At 36.8% G+C, this 14,460-nt stretch overlaps 2 protein-coding genes across 8 annotated transcripts in view; one reads left to right on the forward strand and one right to left on the reverse strand.

Annotated features, from left to right (window-relative positions):
- rb1 (retinoblastoma 1) overlaps positions 1 to 2,147 on the forward strand; it is a 197,177-nt gene extending 195,030 nt beyond the window's left edge. For all 3 annotated transcript variants that reach the window (XM_043700384.1, XM_043700386.1, XM_043700387.1), the window contains one exon: positions 96 to 2,147. In XM_043700384.1, coding sequence (XP_043556319.1) covers positions 96 to 169 — 74 coding nt within the window. In that variant the 3' untranslated portion in view covers positions 170 to 2,147. The remainder of the gene's footprint in view (positions 1 to 95) is intronic.
- Positions 2,148 to 3,251: 1,104 nt separating this feature from the next.
- Positions 3,252 to 14,460, reverse strand: part of LOC122554944 (RCC1 and BTB domain-containing protein 2-like) — a 68,274-nt gene continuing 57,065 nt past the window's right edge. For 4 of the 5 annotated variants that reach the window (XM_043700389.1, XM_043700391.1, XM_043700390.1 and 1 more), the window contains exons 10-12: positions 11,852 to 11,985; positions 9,430 to 9,560; positions 3,252 to 5,554 (exon numbers count right to left, since the gene is read on the reverse strand). In XM_043700389.1, the coding sequence (XP_043556324.1) occupies positions 5,414 to 5,554; positions 9,430 to 9,560; positions 11,852 to 11,985 (406 nt within the window). In that variant the 3' untranslated portion in view covers positions 3,252 to 5,413. The remainder of the gene's footprint in view (positions 5,555 to 9,429; positions 9,561 to 11,851; positions 11,986 to 14,460) is intronic. The other variant, XM_043700393.1, reaches the window with a different exon arrangement.

The following is a 14,460-nucleotide window of genomic DNA, read 5'->3' on the forward strand; positions in this document are numbered from 1 at the left end:
GTCCCTAGATTAGCTAATCCTCAATATAACAAACTGGCTAGTCTAAATAATGAGAGGATTGTTTCATTCTGACAGTTTTATTAATTTTCCTACAGCATCCACAAGGAATAAGATGCAAGAACAGAAGCTGAAAGATGGAAATGGTGGTATGAAGAGGGAAGAAAGTTGAGTCGTTCATCTATCTCTGTAATGTATCTCCAGTGCATATGAGCAGAATCTTCTTCATGGTTGATTTGCATTCATTCTTTCTTCCCAGATTTTTTTTACATATGGAGTTTATTTCCTTTTACAATCTACAGTTAATTAGTTTAAGTCATTTTAGAAAATTGTTTTGCTAAACTCTAAGGCCATATTTTCCTCTGACTGTGAAGCTTTATAAAATGTTTGACTAAGTAATAGAACAGGCCTGATGAAAGAAGGTATCTTGCTTTTCTTCTGATTTTTACCACTACTAAGTGTTTACAAAAATGACCACTGAAGAAATCTGAATCTATAGCCTCAACCAAGGGCCATTCAGCAGACCAGATCTGCACCGAGTATATTAGCTGATCCTCAACAACAATCCTCAATCTTCAGCTCCATTCACCCATGCTTCCTTTCTCTGGCATTTCTAATGTGATTTGCATTAGTCTGCTTGTTTTAGTATAACATTATTTGTCTCACGCTCAATATTTAATGCAGGAACCTTTAGCATTACAACTTCCATTTTTGAATTCAATACTTCAATATGTCCTTTATTTGTATATAAATACATGGTGATACTCTGTTCAAATTGCAGATCTCTTGCTGGGTCCTTGTACTTGAGTCTGTGAACAGCTACACTTTTGAATCTAGCTGTAAATTGAGCCTGCTGTATTCGAAATAAGCTTTGCATATATTAAACATGTTCATGTGGATCATGTATCATAATCAGTGCAGTGGAGTTTCATCAACTTTGATGAAACTCTAATATGTTTTGTGTAATCTACAATTAGATGCACAGAATGTTTCAGTTCCACTGTTTAAATGCCAAGTAAGATCTAGTAGATGGTTGGAGCTGTATTCATGTTGGTAATTTTTACAAGTTCGAATATCAGTTCCATATTAAATGTCTGTCATCTTGATCTTTTTTTAAAATTAAATGAAGGCAATTAACACTTAATTAAGGAGGAGAATATGGCCTTAAATATGTAGCATTTGCACAAAATATGTGCAATTTCAATTTTATTAATGTTTTATTTATGTGTAAAATTTTACTTTTACAAACTAGAAATAAGTTTGTCTTTAGTTGAATTGTCTTCAAACAAATGTGCCTGTCAATTTTGGTTCTAGTGTTGATGCAAATGTAAGTTTGCCATAAGTCATGACACTTTTCACAATTTTAGGCTGACCTAAAGCAGATTACATCCAATGTACTGTATAATTTAATGCAGGAAATATTGCATATAGCAACCATCTTACCAACAGCAATTATAACATTGATCATCTTCAGTTGTTATGTTGATTTGAGGGATCAATTTTGGCTAGGACACAAGGAGAAGTTTTTGATCATCTCCTCTGAATAGGACAATGGGATCTTTTCCCTTCCACCTGAGAGGACAGTCAGAAACTCTGACTATGCAGTGCTTACTCAAGTACTGAATGAAGTGCCAGACTAGCTTATATCCTGAAGTCTGTGGAGTGGGTCTTGAACTAGCAGTGTTCTAGCCCAAATGTAAGAATCATCCTAGCCCAATGTCAAGGCTTGTATCTTTAAGTATAAATGATTTGACAAACTGCACTATTGATTTTGATTTGTGCATTGAAACAGTACCTAATGTTCTTCAGAGATATAATCTGATGCACTATTTAATTTTGCAGAGGTTATTATCAGCATTATGAATGAAGGCGTGAATATTAAGCCATTTTCCTGAACTTTGGCTTTTTTTACCTCAGACATACACAACAGCCTTCACAACTGAAATGCTCACTACTAAATCAAAACCTTGAAGGTCTCAAACATTTTGATGAACAAATTATGAAGTATGATCTGTGCTGTATTTACAGTGTGGTTAAACTGCCCTATAGACAGGCATTATGAATAATACTGACATTTAGTTGGGATAACTATTAATGTTGGATTGTTTGTGATAGTTGCCTGAGAAGTTGGAAACTGTTCCTATCTACAAAAAGCTCAATAACATGAATAGATATCAGTATTCATTGAATTTAAATAGTTAATAAATGGATTAAACATCTTTCCATCTGAGTAAAAAGGTACAGGTCTGTACTTGTTATTTGTTCAACAAGCGATCTATTTGACTGCACATTATGGTACTGTTTTGATATTTTTTATATATAAGTCAATAAAAATCTACAACATGCCTGTTGTTTTTGTTAGTAGCTATAGCTTCAAAAAATCTATTTTTCAATCCTTTTCTGAACACACATTTCTACAGAGAGTTTGCCTTTCTGTCAATGCCTGGTTGTTTCATATAATTCAGGCTTGTCCACCTTTTTGATTGTAATATTTTGGGAAGCCTGTCTGGGAAGGAGTTAACATTCTCTTTACCCACCTTTTGCTCAAATCTGAGCAGATTCTCCATCCTCTTCAGCCCCACCCCTGTCCCTTCCCAACAAATGCTGACTCATTGCTGCTTGTGTGTATATCTCAGGCTGAATTAACATATGAACATTCACACAGCTTGCTACCCCACCAGAGTCCATTTCCTTTTGATTTAGGATGTAGGTTTGCTCGCTGAGCTGTAGGTTTGATATCCAGACATTTCATTACCTGGCTAGGTAACATCATTAGTGGTGACCTCCAAGTGAAGCCTTTTGATGTTAAACTCCCAGGTAAGCCTGTCAGCTGTTTAAAAAAAAACTTCTGATTGAGGAGCAGTACCTTGCAGAATCTTCCATAACGTATTTACCTATAAATGAAAAAAGGGTCACAAGTTCCTTAGTGCTCTTTGATGGATAGCATTCTGGTCCACTGGCTGTATGTTTGACTTGTCTGATCTAGTTTATGTAAGTGAAGTATTGAACTTTTTCCTTCTCTTTTCTAGCTGTTCAGGCTGCAAATTTTTAGATAGCAAAAGAAATTAGAAAAAAAAATTACAATGGATCAAACCTCCAACTATAGTGCACATGGTGTACCACTGGTCTCTGTGTCCAATAACAGGATTCAAATGATTCAGCTGCTAACACAGTATCACAAATGCTGAACAAGTGAGTGACAATACCCTTAACATCTTACAAAATTTTAAATGAAAATACAAATCAAAGAGGCTTTGAGCTATCAGATACTTTTAATTTATTTACATTTAACATGACACTAAAATCAAAAACCACATTCACAAGGGGAAAAAGTTTAACAAAGAGTCATGTAGTTATTATCTGTAACAGATAAGACAAGCAAATGTAACTGACAGCAGCATTAACATTTCAGTTTTTCAATTAAATTTTCCAGTTATTACATTTAATATCTTTGCACATTTCTTTATGGCAAACATGATTTATACTATGAGGGTTCAATACATAAAGATCAACTTTTCACCCAACAAATGTTGAACTACTCATGGAGGGTAATCATGTGATGTTAAATAAATTAAGATTCCCAGTGCTTTTATAAATCAGTTCAAGCATAAATGCAGGCTGAAAGAAGTTATCCTATATCCTTTTAAAACGTTGGCTGTATAGATTGCAAATAAATTGGGACTGGACTGTATGGAACAAACTCAGTTCAAGTTCACCTCTACTGCCACAATCAAATGTGTAAACACAGTCACTTAATGTAATAATGTAGTGTGATCAGAGTAAAATCATCCGACTGCATTCAAATGTGAGACTGCTAACAATCCTACAGTTTGTCCTCAAATTTCAGGGAAACAAAATTGGCAATGCAGCAGTTCCACTAACACCAATTCACAGCGACAAGAAATGGTCTCTGAAATAACTCCACAGAGGCTAGTATTCCGTTGCCTAGTCACCCTTTCTGTACACTGATACAGCTCCCTCAGAACCAGCTGTCAAGAATGGACAAGATATCTGACATTCCTACTATATATCTGTCAGCCAGGGCTCTGATTAACAACTCTGATCTGGGAGCTCATTCTATGAGAGACACCTTATAACAATCACTGCAGTCTGTACCTACTCTCACCCAGGGGATGAAAAAAAATGTTTTTTTTTAATTAAGGCTGTTACTGATTTACTATAATTGAGATTTTGTCATGCTAGGCCACAAAAGGAACCAGAAAATGATGCATTTGCCTGTGTCAGAATAGAAATTGACAAGTATTTTAAAATAGTGGGCAATTTAAATCTATTTCTTTCCTTTCTCACACAATGGTAATTTCCAAACGCCACCTGCAAGGAGCTGCAACATGCCATGTCAAAGAGAAGCTCTACTCTGTTCACTTATGCTGTTTTATGACACTAATTTACTAAAACAGCTCACCATTGACAACTGTATTATTCCAAGTGTTTATTCAGTAAATGTGTTAAATCACTTCTGGACAGTAATCTGATTATACATCAAAATTAATAATCCTAGCTGCCAATCATTTATTACATTCATAAAGCATTCAATCATCTATTAATTCTCTCTCTCTCATCATATCAAATGGCTAGTTAAGGTTTATCCAGCTCACCTAGATACCTAATAATACAGCACTAGGAACCTTTGGCTGGAATCTAGTACTTCCATGTAATGCAATGATAAATAAACTGATCTATTAAGTTATCTGGGACATGTGGATATCCTTCACTTTGTGTATGCTGCTGGAAAAATTGTATTGATGCAGGAAAGCAAAATTCTTCCGAAAATGAATAGCAAATGTTATTTTAAAGTACACAGTGTTATTGAATCAATGGCTGCACAAACTAAGGATATTCTTAAAACTATGATGCGTAGTTCTGAATTATACATTAGACCAGAATTCTTTCATGAAGCCTTACTAGTTACCTCTATAAAAGAGATATGGAAAGAATGACTTCCATAATCTGATGTTTCACTCTTGTGATGGTGATCCATTTCTTCAAAGTGAAAATGAATTCCCAATGGTTCAGTAAACATTTTCTCCCATGAGCAACTGAACCATTCGAATGTGCAACAATCCAGGTTTGATTGCTGATCTGTGCCATGTCTCAGCGAGAGATTAAAAGTCATACAGGCCTCCTCTCTAAAACAATGTTGAGCAAACTCTCTGAATTATGTAATCTCTAAATGCTAAGCATGGAGCTCAGCTGTAATATCTCCCTACTTTAATATCCTGTTTGAAGCTAATAAAGAAACAATAGTTTCTTCGGCACAGTTACAGTTAGCACATACAGAACTCTAACCCTGTCAGAGTTGACACCTGAAGGGGTAGGGACAGATAAACTGATTAGGATGAGGAGAGAAAACTGACCAAGAAACCCAGTACATTCAGTGACTGCTCACATTCCTGCTTCAATTCCGGAATGCCCCATGTTTGCCAGCCTTGCTGATGAAATTCTTCAAGAGCTCGTGGTCCATCTCAGAAAAGCCCTGTGTTTGTGTCACTGCTGTCAAATGATTGACACAGAACTTAAAGCAAAACTCTTCCAATCCCTGGAATAACAATTCAACACAATTCAATTATCCAAAGGCAATACAAAGCAATTAATTATCCATGACATTTTGTTCGAAGGTGACAAGCTGGACAGATCTAGGTATATTGATAATAGCATTCTTTTCATTAACCTACCTCAGGAAAACTCACAAAGTAAATTTAAATAACATCCACTTTGTGTTGTCCCAAATTTGGTTGCCAGTGCCATGATGGCTGATGGCAAGAGAAACTTTTCTTTTCCAAGGTTTTGTACTGTTCTATAAACTGAACCATTTCAAACAGGGAAGGGAACAGAAAACTCAATAGGAGGTTATAGATTCTCAAGTAGGTTAAGTAAAGCAATTTTTGAAGTTTGCTAGCAGAATTTTCTGCAGATTTAATTTTTTGGAGGAAATTGAACTGCCGAAGAATTGTTATGATGTCTTTTTTAAAAACAAAAAGGATATTACTGATCAGGATTACAGGAAATAGTACAGCCAGGTCACAAGCATGTTGAAATATTCCTTGGTTGAATATATTCAGATTTTAAAAATACATAGTGAAAATAGTAGGCACTACTACTTATTTCTGTGGAGTTCAAATTATTCAAATTAGTTTTCACCAAATTCACAGGGTGATTGACCGCTTGGAATAATTGTTGTTTGTGTGTGAATCCCATTATGTGTAAATCTGAAATGCAAACATGACTTTTGTCATTAAAACTTAAATTTTAGATTAAAACATTTAAAAAAAAATATCCAAAGCAATTTTTTCAGCAATCCAGTTTTAGATATGGTTCATGTTAAGTAAAATAGAATGCATTATAATTGTTTCATCTGGAAGAAAGGTTTTTTTTTCAAATGTAGATGAGTTGCACTTTGCAGGCACAGAGGTTACTAAACTGAACAAGTGAAGAGGGTACTCAGTAGACCAAGGACTAGTATCACACTTGACTTTACTGTAATTATGCAACTGTTAATTTCCCCTTTTCCCTGTCTGGTTAATGGCTAACAACTGCAAAACTGAAGAAAGGAACCTTTCTATTAACAGCTTCCATTTCACTGAGAGTTTGTTCACATTTTGACAACTGTGACACCTTCGGTGGGTGTAATAATGCCACTGTGAAGAGTTGCATTGACTGAACCTAAAGTGAACTAAGCTTGATTCTGGGAATTACAACCCTTATTCTTAAACTTTGCAGTATTTGAATCTATTTGTAGGAAATATGGAATAGGAAAAATAGTCAAAACAGTTCAATAATTATTAAAATCAATAATTACTAGTACATTTAGATTAAACTGATGGGTCTGTCATCACAGAGGTCTGTCCTAAATATGGAATAGGAAAAATAGTCAAAACAGTTCAATAATAATTAAAATCAATAATTACTAGTACATTTAGATTAAACTGATGGATCTGTCATCACAGAGGTCTGTCCTATACCTTCTGGTCTGCTACATGCCACAGCAATACCATTCCCATCCTGGACTGCCTCATATTTGCCTGCTGTTTGGTGCCCTCCAATTTTATTAACAATTAGTTAATCACTTTAATGAAGAGGTTTCCAAATTGTACTTATTGTATACTAATTTCAATTTCTATTATATATTTGTGTATCCCTACCAATGCAGGTTTAATAGTTTAACCTCTTTAATTGCCAAAGCATTATCCAGAATGAACTGGTTACATGCACATTTTTAAAAATCCTTTAACAGTGGTATCAGACAGCAATAACATTCCATCTTGGACTGCCTCATATTTGCCTACTGTTTGATATCCTGCAATTTTACAGATCCCTTCTGAAATGCACAATATTCCCAGCATTTCCTGTTTTATTTCAGTTGAATTGGGTTTGGAGTACGCATGCTACAAGTTGCAGAGAGTAAGACAAATAAGATAGCTGATGCGCAGACAAGTCACCTCTCTGAACTAGAACATAGTGGCAATAAGACAGGCATAACCTAGAGGTGCAGAACTGCAAACTTATTATTCTCATTTCAATACACTTAGGAAAGAAAGAGGGTGATGTTGATTAAATAAACTAGCCCTTGGGAGGGATAATGCACATTTCAAAGACAGAACCTACTTAGTTAGAATTATGGAACAGAGGTGCCAATTGACTGCAGGGTATACAATGTAGACTGTCAAATAAAGGGAGATTGAAGGTGATTTGAAAGCAAATTACAGAAGGATGCAAGGAGCTACAAAAGTAGTGACAATGGAGACATCCCAATGTAGGCAGAGATAATAACCGAGAAAGACAAAAAGGGAGATGAATTCCTGAAATGTGCACAAAATTCAGTATGTTTTCAAACTACCAAAAAAGCAAGCAGTTCTGGAGCTAGTTCTGAGAAATGAAGTGGGACAAGTAAATAAGCATTCAAAAATATTGATCATAGTTTAAAACAGTTATGGAAAAAGACAGGAAATCATAGAAAAAGCTAAGAGGATGAGATTGCCATGGATGACTAAAGATACAGACAATATAAAGTTTTATGACAAATTAGGTTCAGAAAACAATAGAGAATTAATTGATTACATAAGTACAGAGGACATTTAAAAAAAATTAAAAGGGTGAAAGCAGGCTGGAATACATTACTGGCAATAGAACAAGATAACTAAAAATCTTCTACAACACACAATACGAAGAAATGTGAATGCCAGAAGTTCAGAGTTGAAGGAAATTTACAAAAATGGTTCCAGGGATGAAACCTTCTGTTTTACGAAGATAGATATGAGAAGCTGAATCTGATCTCCTTGGAGAGAAGGCAGCTAAGAGGAGATCAAATCACAAGAGGTTTGGATAAGTATCAAACTTATCATTTGTAAAAGTATCAAGATAAAGAGGGCACTGATTTCAAGTGATTTGGAAAAAAGGCAGATGTGATGTGAAAGATTATTTTTTCCACATACTGAGTGACTCAGATATGGAGTGCACTGCCTGAAAATGTGGTAAAAGTAAATTTAATTGAGGTATGCAGGAGGGCATCAGATGATCATTTTAATAGAAGCAATGTGTAAGGATATGATGAAAGGGCAGGAACATGGCACTGAGTCATGATTCTTATTTGGCGAGATGGTGGAAGCATAGTGGACCCCTGCATTGTAATTTGATGATCAACTTATAAATAGTAAATGGGTAGACAAAGGTAAGTAGGATTGATTAGAGGCAAATCAAAATCTTGCAGGGCATGTCTAAATGTACTAAAAGTACTCTATCTTCACAACATAAATAATGGGGATGTGACTATAAAAGAGCAGCTAGTAGCAATATCAGATGTGAAAAAGAGACAATACTTAAAGTGTTAGTTACCCTTAAGGCAGAATAGTCATCTTATTCACGTGGAATGGAACTTGTGCTACTGAGGGAATTGAGGGTGGATACTGCAGAGACCCTGGCTATAATCTGCCATTCCTCCTTATATACTTGATGCCAGAAGATTGAAAGATTGCAGTGGTGGTGATGGAAGGAACTATAAAATTGCATGGTCAATAAATTCTATCCATAAAGGAAGGTATTTTGGTTGTCTTCTCACTAAATGACGAATTTGTATGGTCATTTCCTCAGAAACAAGTATTAGGACTACTTTTGTTTATTTTTATGTAGAATCAAATGTACAGGCTATAACAACAGTTCAAAGGTAACAGAACAAAATGACTAAGTGCAGTGACAGCAAGATAACAGAAACAGATTGCTGAAACAGACAGACACAAGTCAGGGATAGGATTAATTTGAAAACTTGACAAAAGAGCTGACACAGGAACACTGAGCCAAATGTCCTCGTTCAGTGTTGAATCATATGATAACAAGAACTGAAAAGACATATACTTTCTGTTGCAAGGTGACCGTTCACAATGAACATATTTAGCATGAGTTTTGTTCCCCTCCTCCTACCTTTGCCTGATATTTCACTGCAGCTGACAATAAAGTAATTGCATTCTCCACTGAAATTCCTTGTTTAATAGTCTGCTCACAAAGATTTTTTAAGCTGTTCTCTCCATAAAATGCTGCCAAATCCAAAAGGCCTGTAAGGTTAAATACAAGAATATTCTTAAGTACTTCTTGTTTTTAAATTATAAAAGACAATTGCTTCCATCTCCATTTTTAACATCTTTATTACACATTTGCTTATATTAAAGAAGTATGTACGTATCAGACTTAAGTATCATTGAGATCAGTGAAATTGTCAGCCTTGTATTAAGGTGATAAATGTATTTCAACTGCTACAATTGTTTTAGAAATCACACTCATGGATAATATACCAATCCTGGATAAACAGTTTCCTACAGCTGAACAGACCAAAGCCCCCAATGTACTTCATATTCTCCATAAATATTTATACATGCCCTTCCCTGGTCACTGTCAGATTGATTCTGGATTAGTGGTGCTGGAAGAGCACAGCAGATCAGGCAGCATCCAAGGAGCTTCGAAATCGACGTTTCGGGCAAAAGCCCTTCATCAGGAATAAAGGCAGTGAGCCTGGAGCGTGGAGAGATGGGGGTGGGTGGGGGTGGGGAGAAAGTAGCATAGAGTACAATGGGTGAGTGGGGGAGGGGATGAAATTTTAACCACATTTGGCCTGTTCTTATTCAAATGGAGAGCAACAGCACACCGCTATGAATGAGCAGAGTCCATCGCATCCATAGCCACAGCACAGATGGCAGACCCAACAAAAGGCATCTGGCTTTGACAAGGTGGCTCCTCTACCAGGAGAAACTCCTCAGTAAGGACTAGGCATAAAAAGGCAGTTTATAATACTTCTTCCATATCTGTTCCCAGTAAAGTTTGATGCCATGCCACCTTTTACCATTCTAGTCACTCTTGGGCTGCCTCAGGAAAAAAGTAAGTTTGATTGTGACAAATATAATAATTTTAAGATCTGGCAAAAGCCCTTTCACAGCTGCTAACATCTCAACAGCCCATTCATGGCCATCAACCATGATGCACTCCCAACATGTCATTAACTAAATTTAAGGAAAGGTCAGCAAAAATATTTAAACAAGGTGGCTTTATTTCATCATGTTATTCTCCTTTCCCCAATACCATGCTAAGGATTGCATCATGTCATTGTGGAAGGTATGATGGAACTATGAGGAAGCAAGATCTTAAGCTGACCTGCCTGGAGCAATTTCAGAGAAGCATTAAGTGACTAATGCAATTAGAAGCACTGGTTGAGTATTATAGAGAATATACACCATGCCAATCTGAAACTGGGTCCTCTGCTTTCTGGTGCACCCAGAACCTTGTAGTCCTGAATGAAACCATCTCTCACTCTTCTAAACTCTAGAAAACAGGCCCAATCTATTTAACCATTCTTCACAGGATGATCTCCCCATTCCAGGAATTAATTTAGAGAACCTTCATTGTACTCCGTCTATGACAAGTCTATCCATAGGTAAGGAGACAAAGACTGCAAACAATACACCAGATGCGATGTCAACAAGGTGCAACATAATTGCACTGATATCTTTACTCCTCTATTAAAATCCTCTTGCCATAAAGCCATACCAATTGTCTTCATAACTGCTTGCTGTGACCCTTTGAATGTCAACACTTCCCAACCACTCAGAATTTACAAAATATTCTACATTTCAGTTTTTCCTATCAAAGTGGATCATTTCTCCACAACGTATTCCATTTATTTAAACTCACTTAGCCTCTCCAAATCAAATAAGATCATCTTGCCTAAACATCACACCACATGGTCAACTCTTGACTGATCTTTGAAACGGCAAAGCAAGCCAGTTATTTGTACCTCAACAGCATGTGTGGCACCACATCCCAGACATCCATTCCCTCAGCCACAAATGCTCAGTACACATGGTTGCCACTGTCTACAAGATGCACTACAGAAATTCAAAAAAGATCCTGAGTGAGCATCTTTCCAGCCCACAACCACTTCCACCTAGAAGGTCAAAGGGCAGCAGATACATAGAAATGCCACCACCTGCAAGTTTCCTTCCAAGCCACTCACTGTTCTGGCTTGGAAGTGTATCGTCATTTCTCCATGGTCATAGGGTCAAAATCCTGGAATTTCCCCCAAAAGGCATTGTGGATCTATCCTACAGCAATTGGACTGCAACATTGGGCAACCAGCGATGCCCATGGCCCTTGAGTAAAACAAGTCTTATAATCATATCCATATTAAGGCAAAGAACACTATAAATGAATTGTTAATCTAGCAACTCCAGAATTAATCTTTAATCCTTCCTAAAAGCTATCTTTAGCAGAACAACATTTAAGATTCTAGTCTTTTTGACTTGTGTGTGATATTAAATAAGAAAATAATTCAAATATACATGTTAGGATTCAGTACCTATTGCATCCTCAGGAGGTAGATTGATAGAGTCGGTGTACAAGTATTCTAGAAAGGCACGGTACACTGGATAGCTAAACTGGTCAATCTCAATCACCTCATCATCATGAAGCATGGATCTGAAATGTTCACATCTGTATGATTGAAATGAAAAAAAAGATATTTTTTAACCAAAGCAGTCAGAAAGAAATTGAAGCTTTAAAAAGCCAATCTGAACCTGCAATGCACCAAAATTCTCACTTTACATATTAATGACTTTAAATGAGTTCGAGATATGCATTTATTCTATTGGAAAGTGTTAGTTTTTTTTGAGGACAATACTAGTTTAGAACAACTGTCTTAATTTGCAGGTGGAGAGGGGAGTATGCAGAGCCAATGGTTGTGGAAAAGAACAAGTTCAATCACTGTCAAGTGATAGTATCCACTGCTTATCTAATAAATAGTCTGCATATAATATTAAGATGCATGAAACCTCCCAAGTGTGAACTCAGAAGAGAATAATGCAGAATTAAGCAAAGAGCTATGATAAAAGTTAGTTAAGTGCTAAGTGAAAGCACCATCTTACAGGAAGAGAAAGGTGTGTACAGCAAAAGGGTTTGAGGGGGAAATTCTAATTATAGTCCCATGGATTGACTGAAGACACAATTGTCAAATAGGGACAAGGGATTGTGTCACAGACCAGAACTGAAGAAGAACAGATATTTAAGAACTGAAGGGTTGGAGGATGTAACAGAGATAAAAAGGAGCAAGACCATGGAGGAATTTGAACACAAGAACGAAAATGTTAAAGCTCAGACAATAAAACCAGAATTTGGAAGGAGCTTCCCTCAGTGCACAAAACTAGGACACATGAAAGGGAAGGGTAAGTAGAACAGGTTATATTTGCGTGGTTGCGTTACCCGAGACTTTACTCAGGTAGTGTCTCCCACCTATCCCCCTCTTCTAACCGAAAAAAAAGTGTGGGAGCCAGATTGACAAGGTAAGGTAAATAGTTTATTTCCTAATCCTTTTTTTTTAGTAGTCAGTTAGAACAGTGGGAATGGAATGTAGGGCAGTGGAATGTTCCTCCTGCAGAATGTGGGAAGTAAAGGTCACCATTATTGTCCCTGCTGACTACATTTGTGGGAAGTGCACCCAACACCAGCTTCCTCGAAAACCGCGTTAGGGAATTGGAGCTGGAGTTGGATGAACTTCGGATCATTCGGGAGGCAGAGGGGGTTATTGACAGGACTTACAGAAAGGTAGTCACTCCCCAGATAAAATAAAAAGACAGATGGGTTACAGTTAGGGGACAGAAAGGGAACTGGCAGGCAGTGCAGGGATCCCCTGTGGCCATTCCCCTAAACAATAAGTATACCGTTTTGGATACTGGTGGCTTCCACACTTTCTTTTAGGTTAGAGGAAGAGGATGGGTGGGAGACACTACCCGAGTGGTGTCTCGGGTAACACAACCACGCAAATATAACCTGTTGTACTTACCCTTCCCTTTCATGTGTCCTAGTTTTGTGCACTGAGGGAAGCTCAGTGCACAAGTTGTTGGGATTGTCTGAGCTTTAACATTTTCGTTCTTGTGTTCAAATTCCTCCATGGTCTTGCTCCTTTTTATCTCTGTTACATCCTCCAACCCTCCAGTTCTTAAATATCTGTTCTTCTTCAGTTCTGGTCTGTGACACAATCCCTTGTCCCTATTTGATAATTGTGTCTTCAGTCAATCCATGGGACTATAATTAGAATTTCCCCCTCAAACCCTTTTGCTGTACACACCTTTCTCTTCCTGTAAGATGGTGCTTTCACTTAGCACTTAACTAACTTTTATCATAGCTCTTTGCTTAATTCTGCATTATTCTCTTCTGAGTTCACACTTGGGAGGTTTCATGCATCTTAATATTATATGCAGACTATTTATTAGATAAGCAGTGGATACTATCACTTGACAGTGATTGAACTTGTTCTTTTCCACAACCATTGGCTCTGCATACTCCCCTCTCCACCTGCAAATTAAGACAGTTGTTCTAAACTAGTATTGTCCTCAAAAAAAACTAACACTTTCCAATAGAATAAATGCATATCTCGAACTCATTTAAAGTCATTAATATGTAAAGTGAGAATTTTGGTGCATTGCAGGTTCAGATTGGCTTTTTAAAGCTTCAATTTCTTTCTGACTGCTTTGGTTAAAAAATATCTTTTTTTTCATTTCAATCATACAGATGTGAACATTTCAGATCCATGCTTCATGATGATGAGGTGATTGAGATTGACCAGTTTAGCTATCCAGTGTACCGTGCCTTTCTAGAATACTTGTACACCGACTCTATCAATCTACCTCCTGAGGATGCAATAGGTACTGAATCCTAACATGTATATTTGAATTATTTTCTTATTTAATATCACACACAAGTCAAAAAGACTAGAATCTTAAATGTTGTTCTGCTAAAGATAGCTTTTAGGAAGGATTAAAGATTAATTCTGGAGTTGCTAGATTAACAATTCATTTATAGTGTTCTTTGCCTTAATATGGATATGATTATAAGACTTGTTTTACTCAAGGGCCATGGGCATCGCTGGTTGCCCAATGATTGTAGGGCAGGTACAGAAGAGTAGGGAGTTCC

Source organism: Chiloscyllium plagiosum, chromosome 12, assembly GCF_004010195.1.
Source record: "Chiloscyllium plagiosum isolate BGI_BamShark_2017 chromosome 12, ASM401019v2, whole genome shotgun sequence".
NCBI lineage: Eukaryota > Metazoa > Chordata > Chondrichthyes > Orectolobiformes > Hemiscylliidae > Chiloscyllium > Chiloscyllium plagiosum.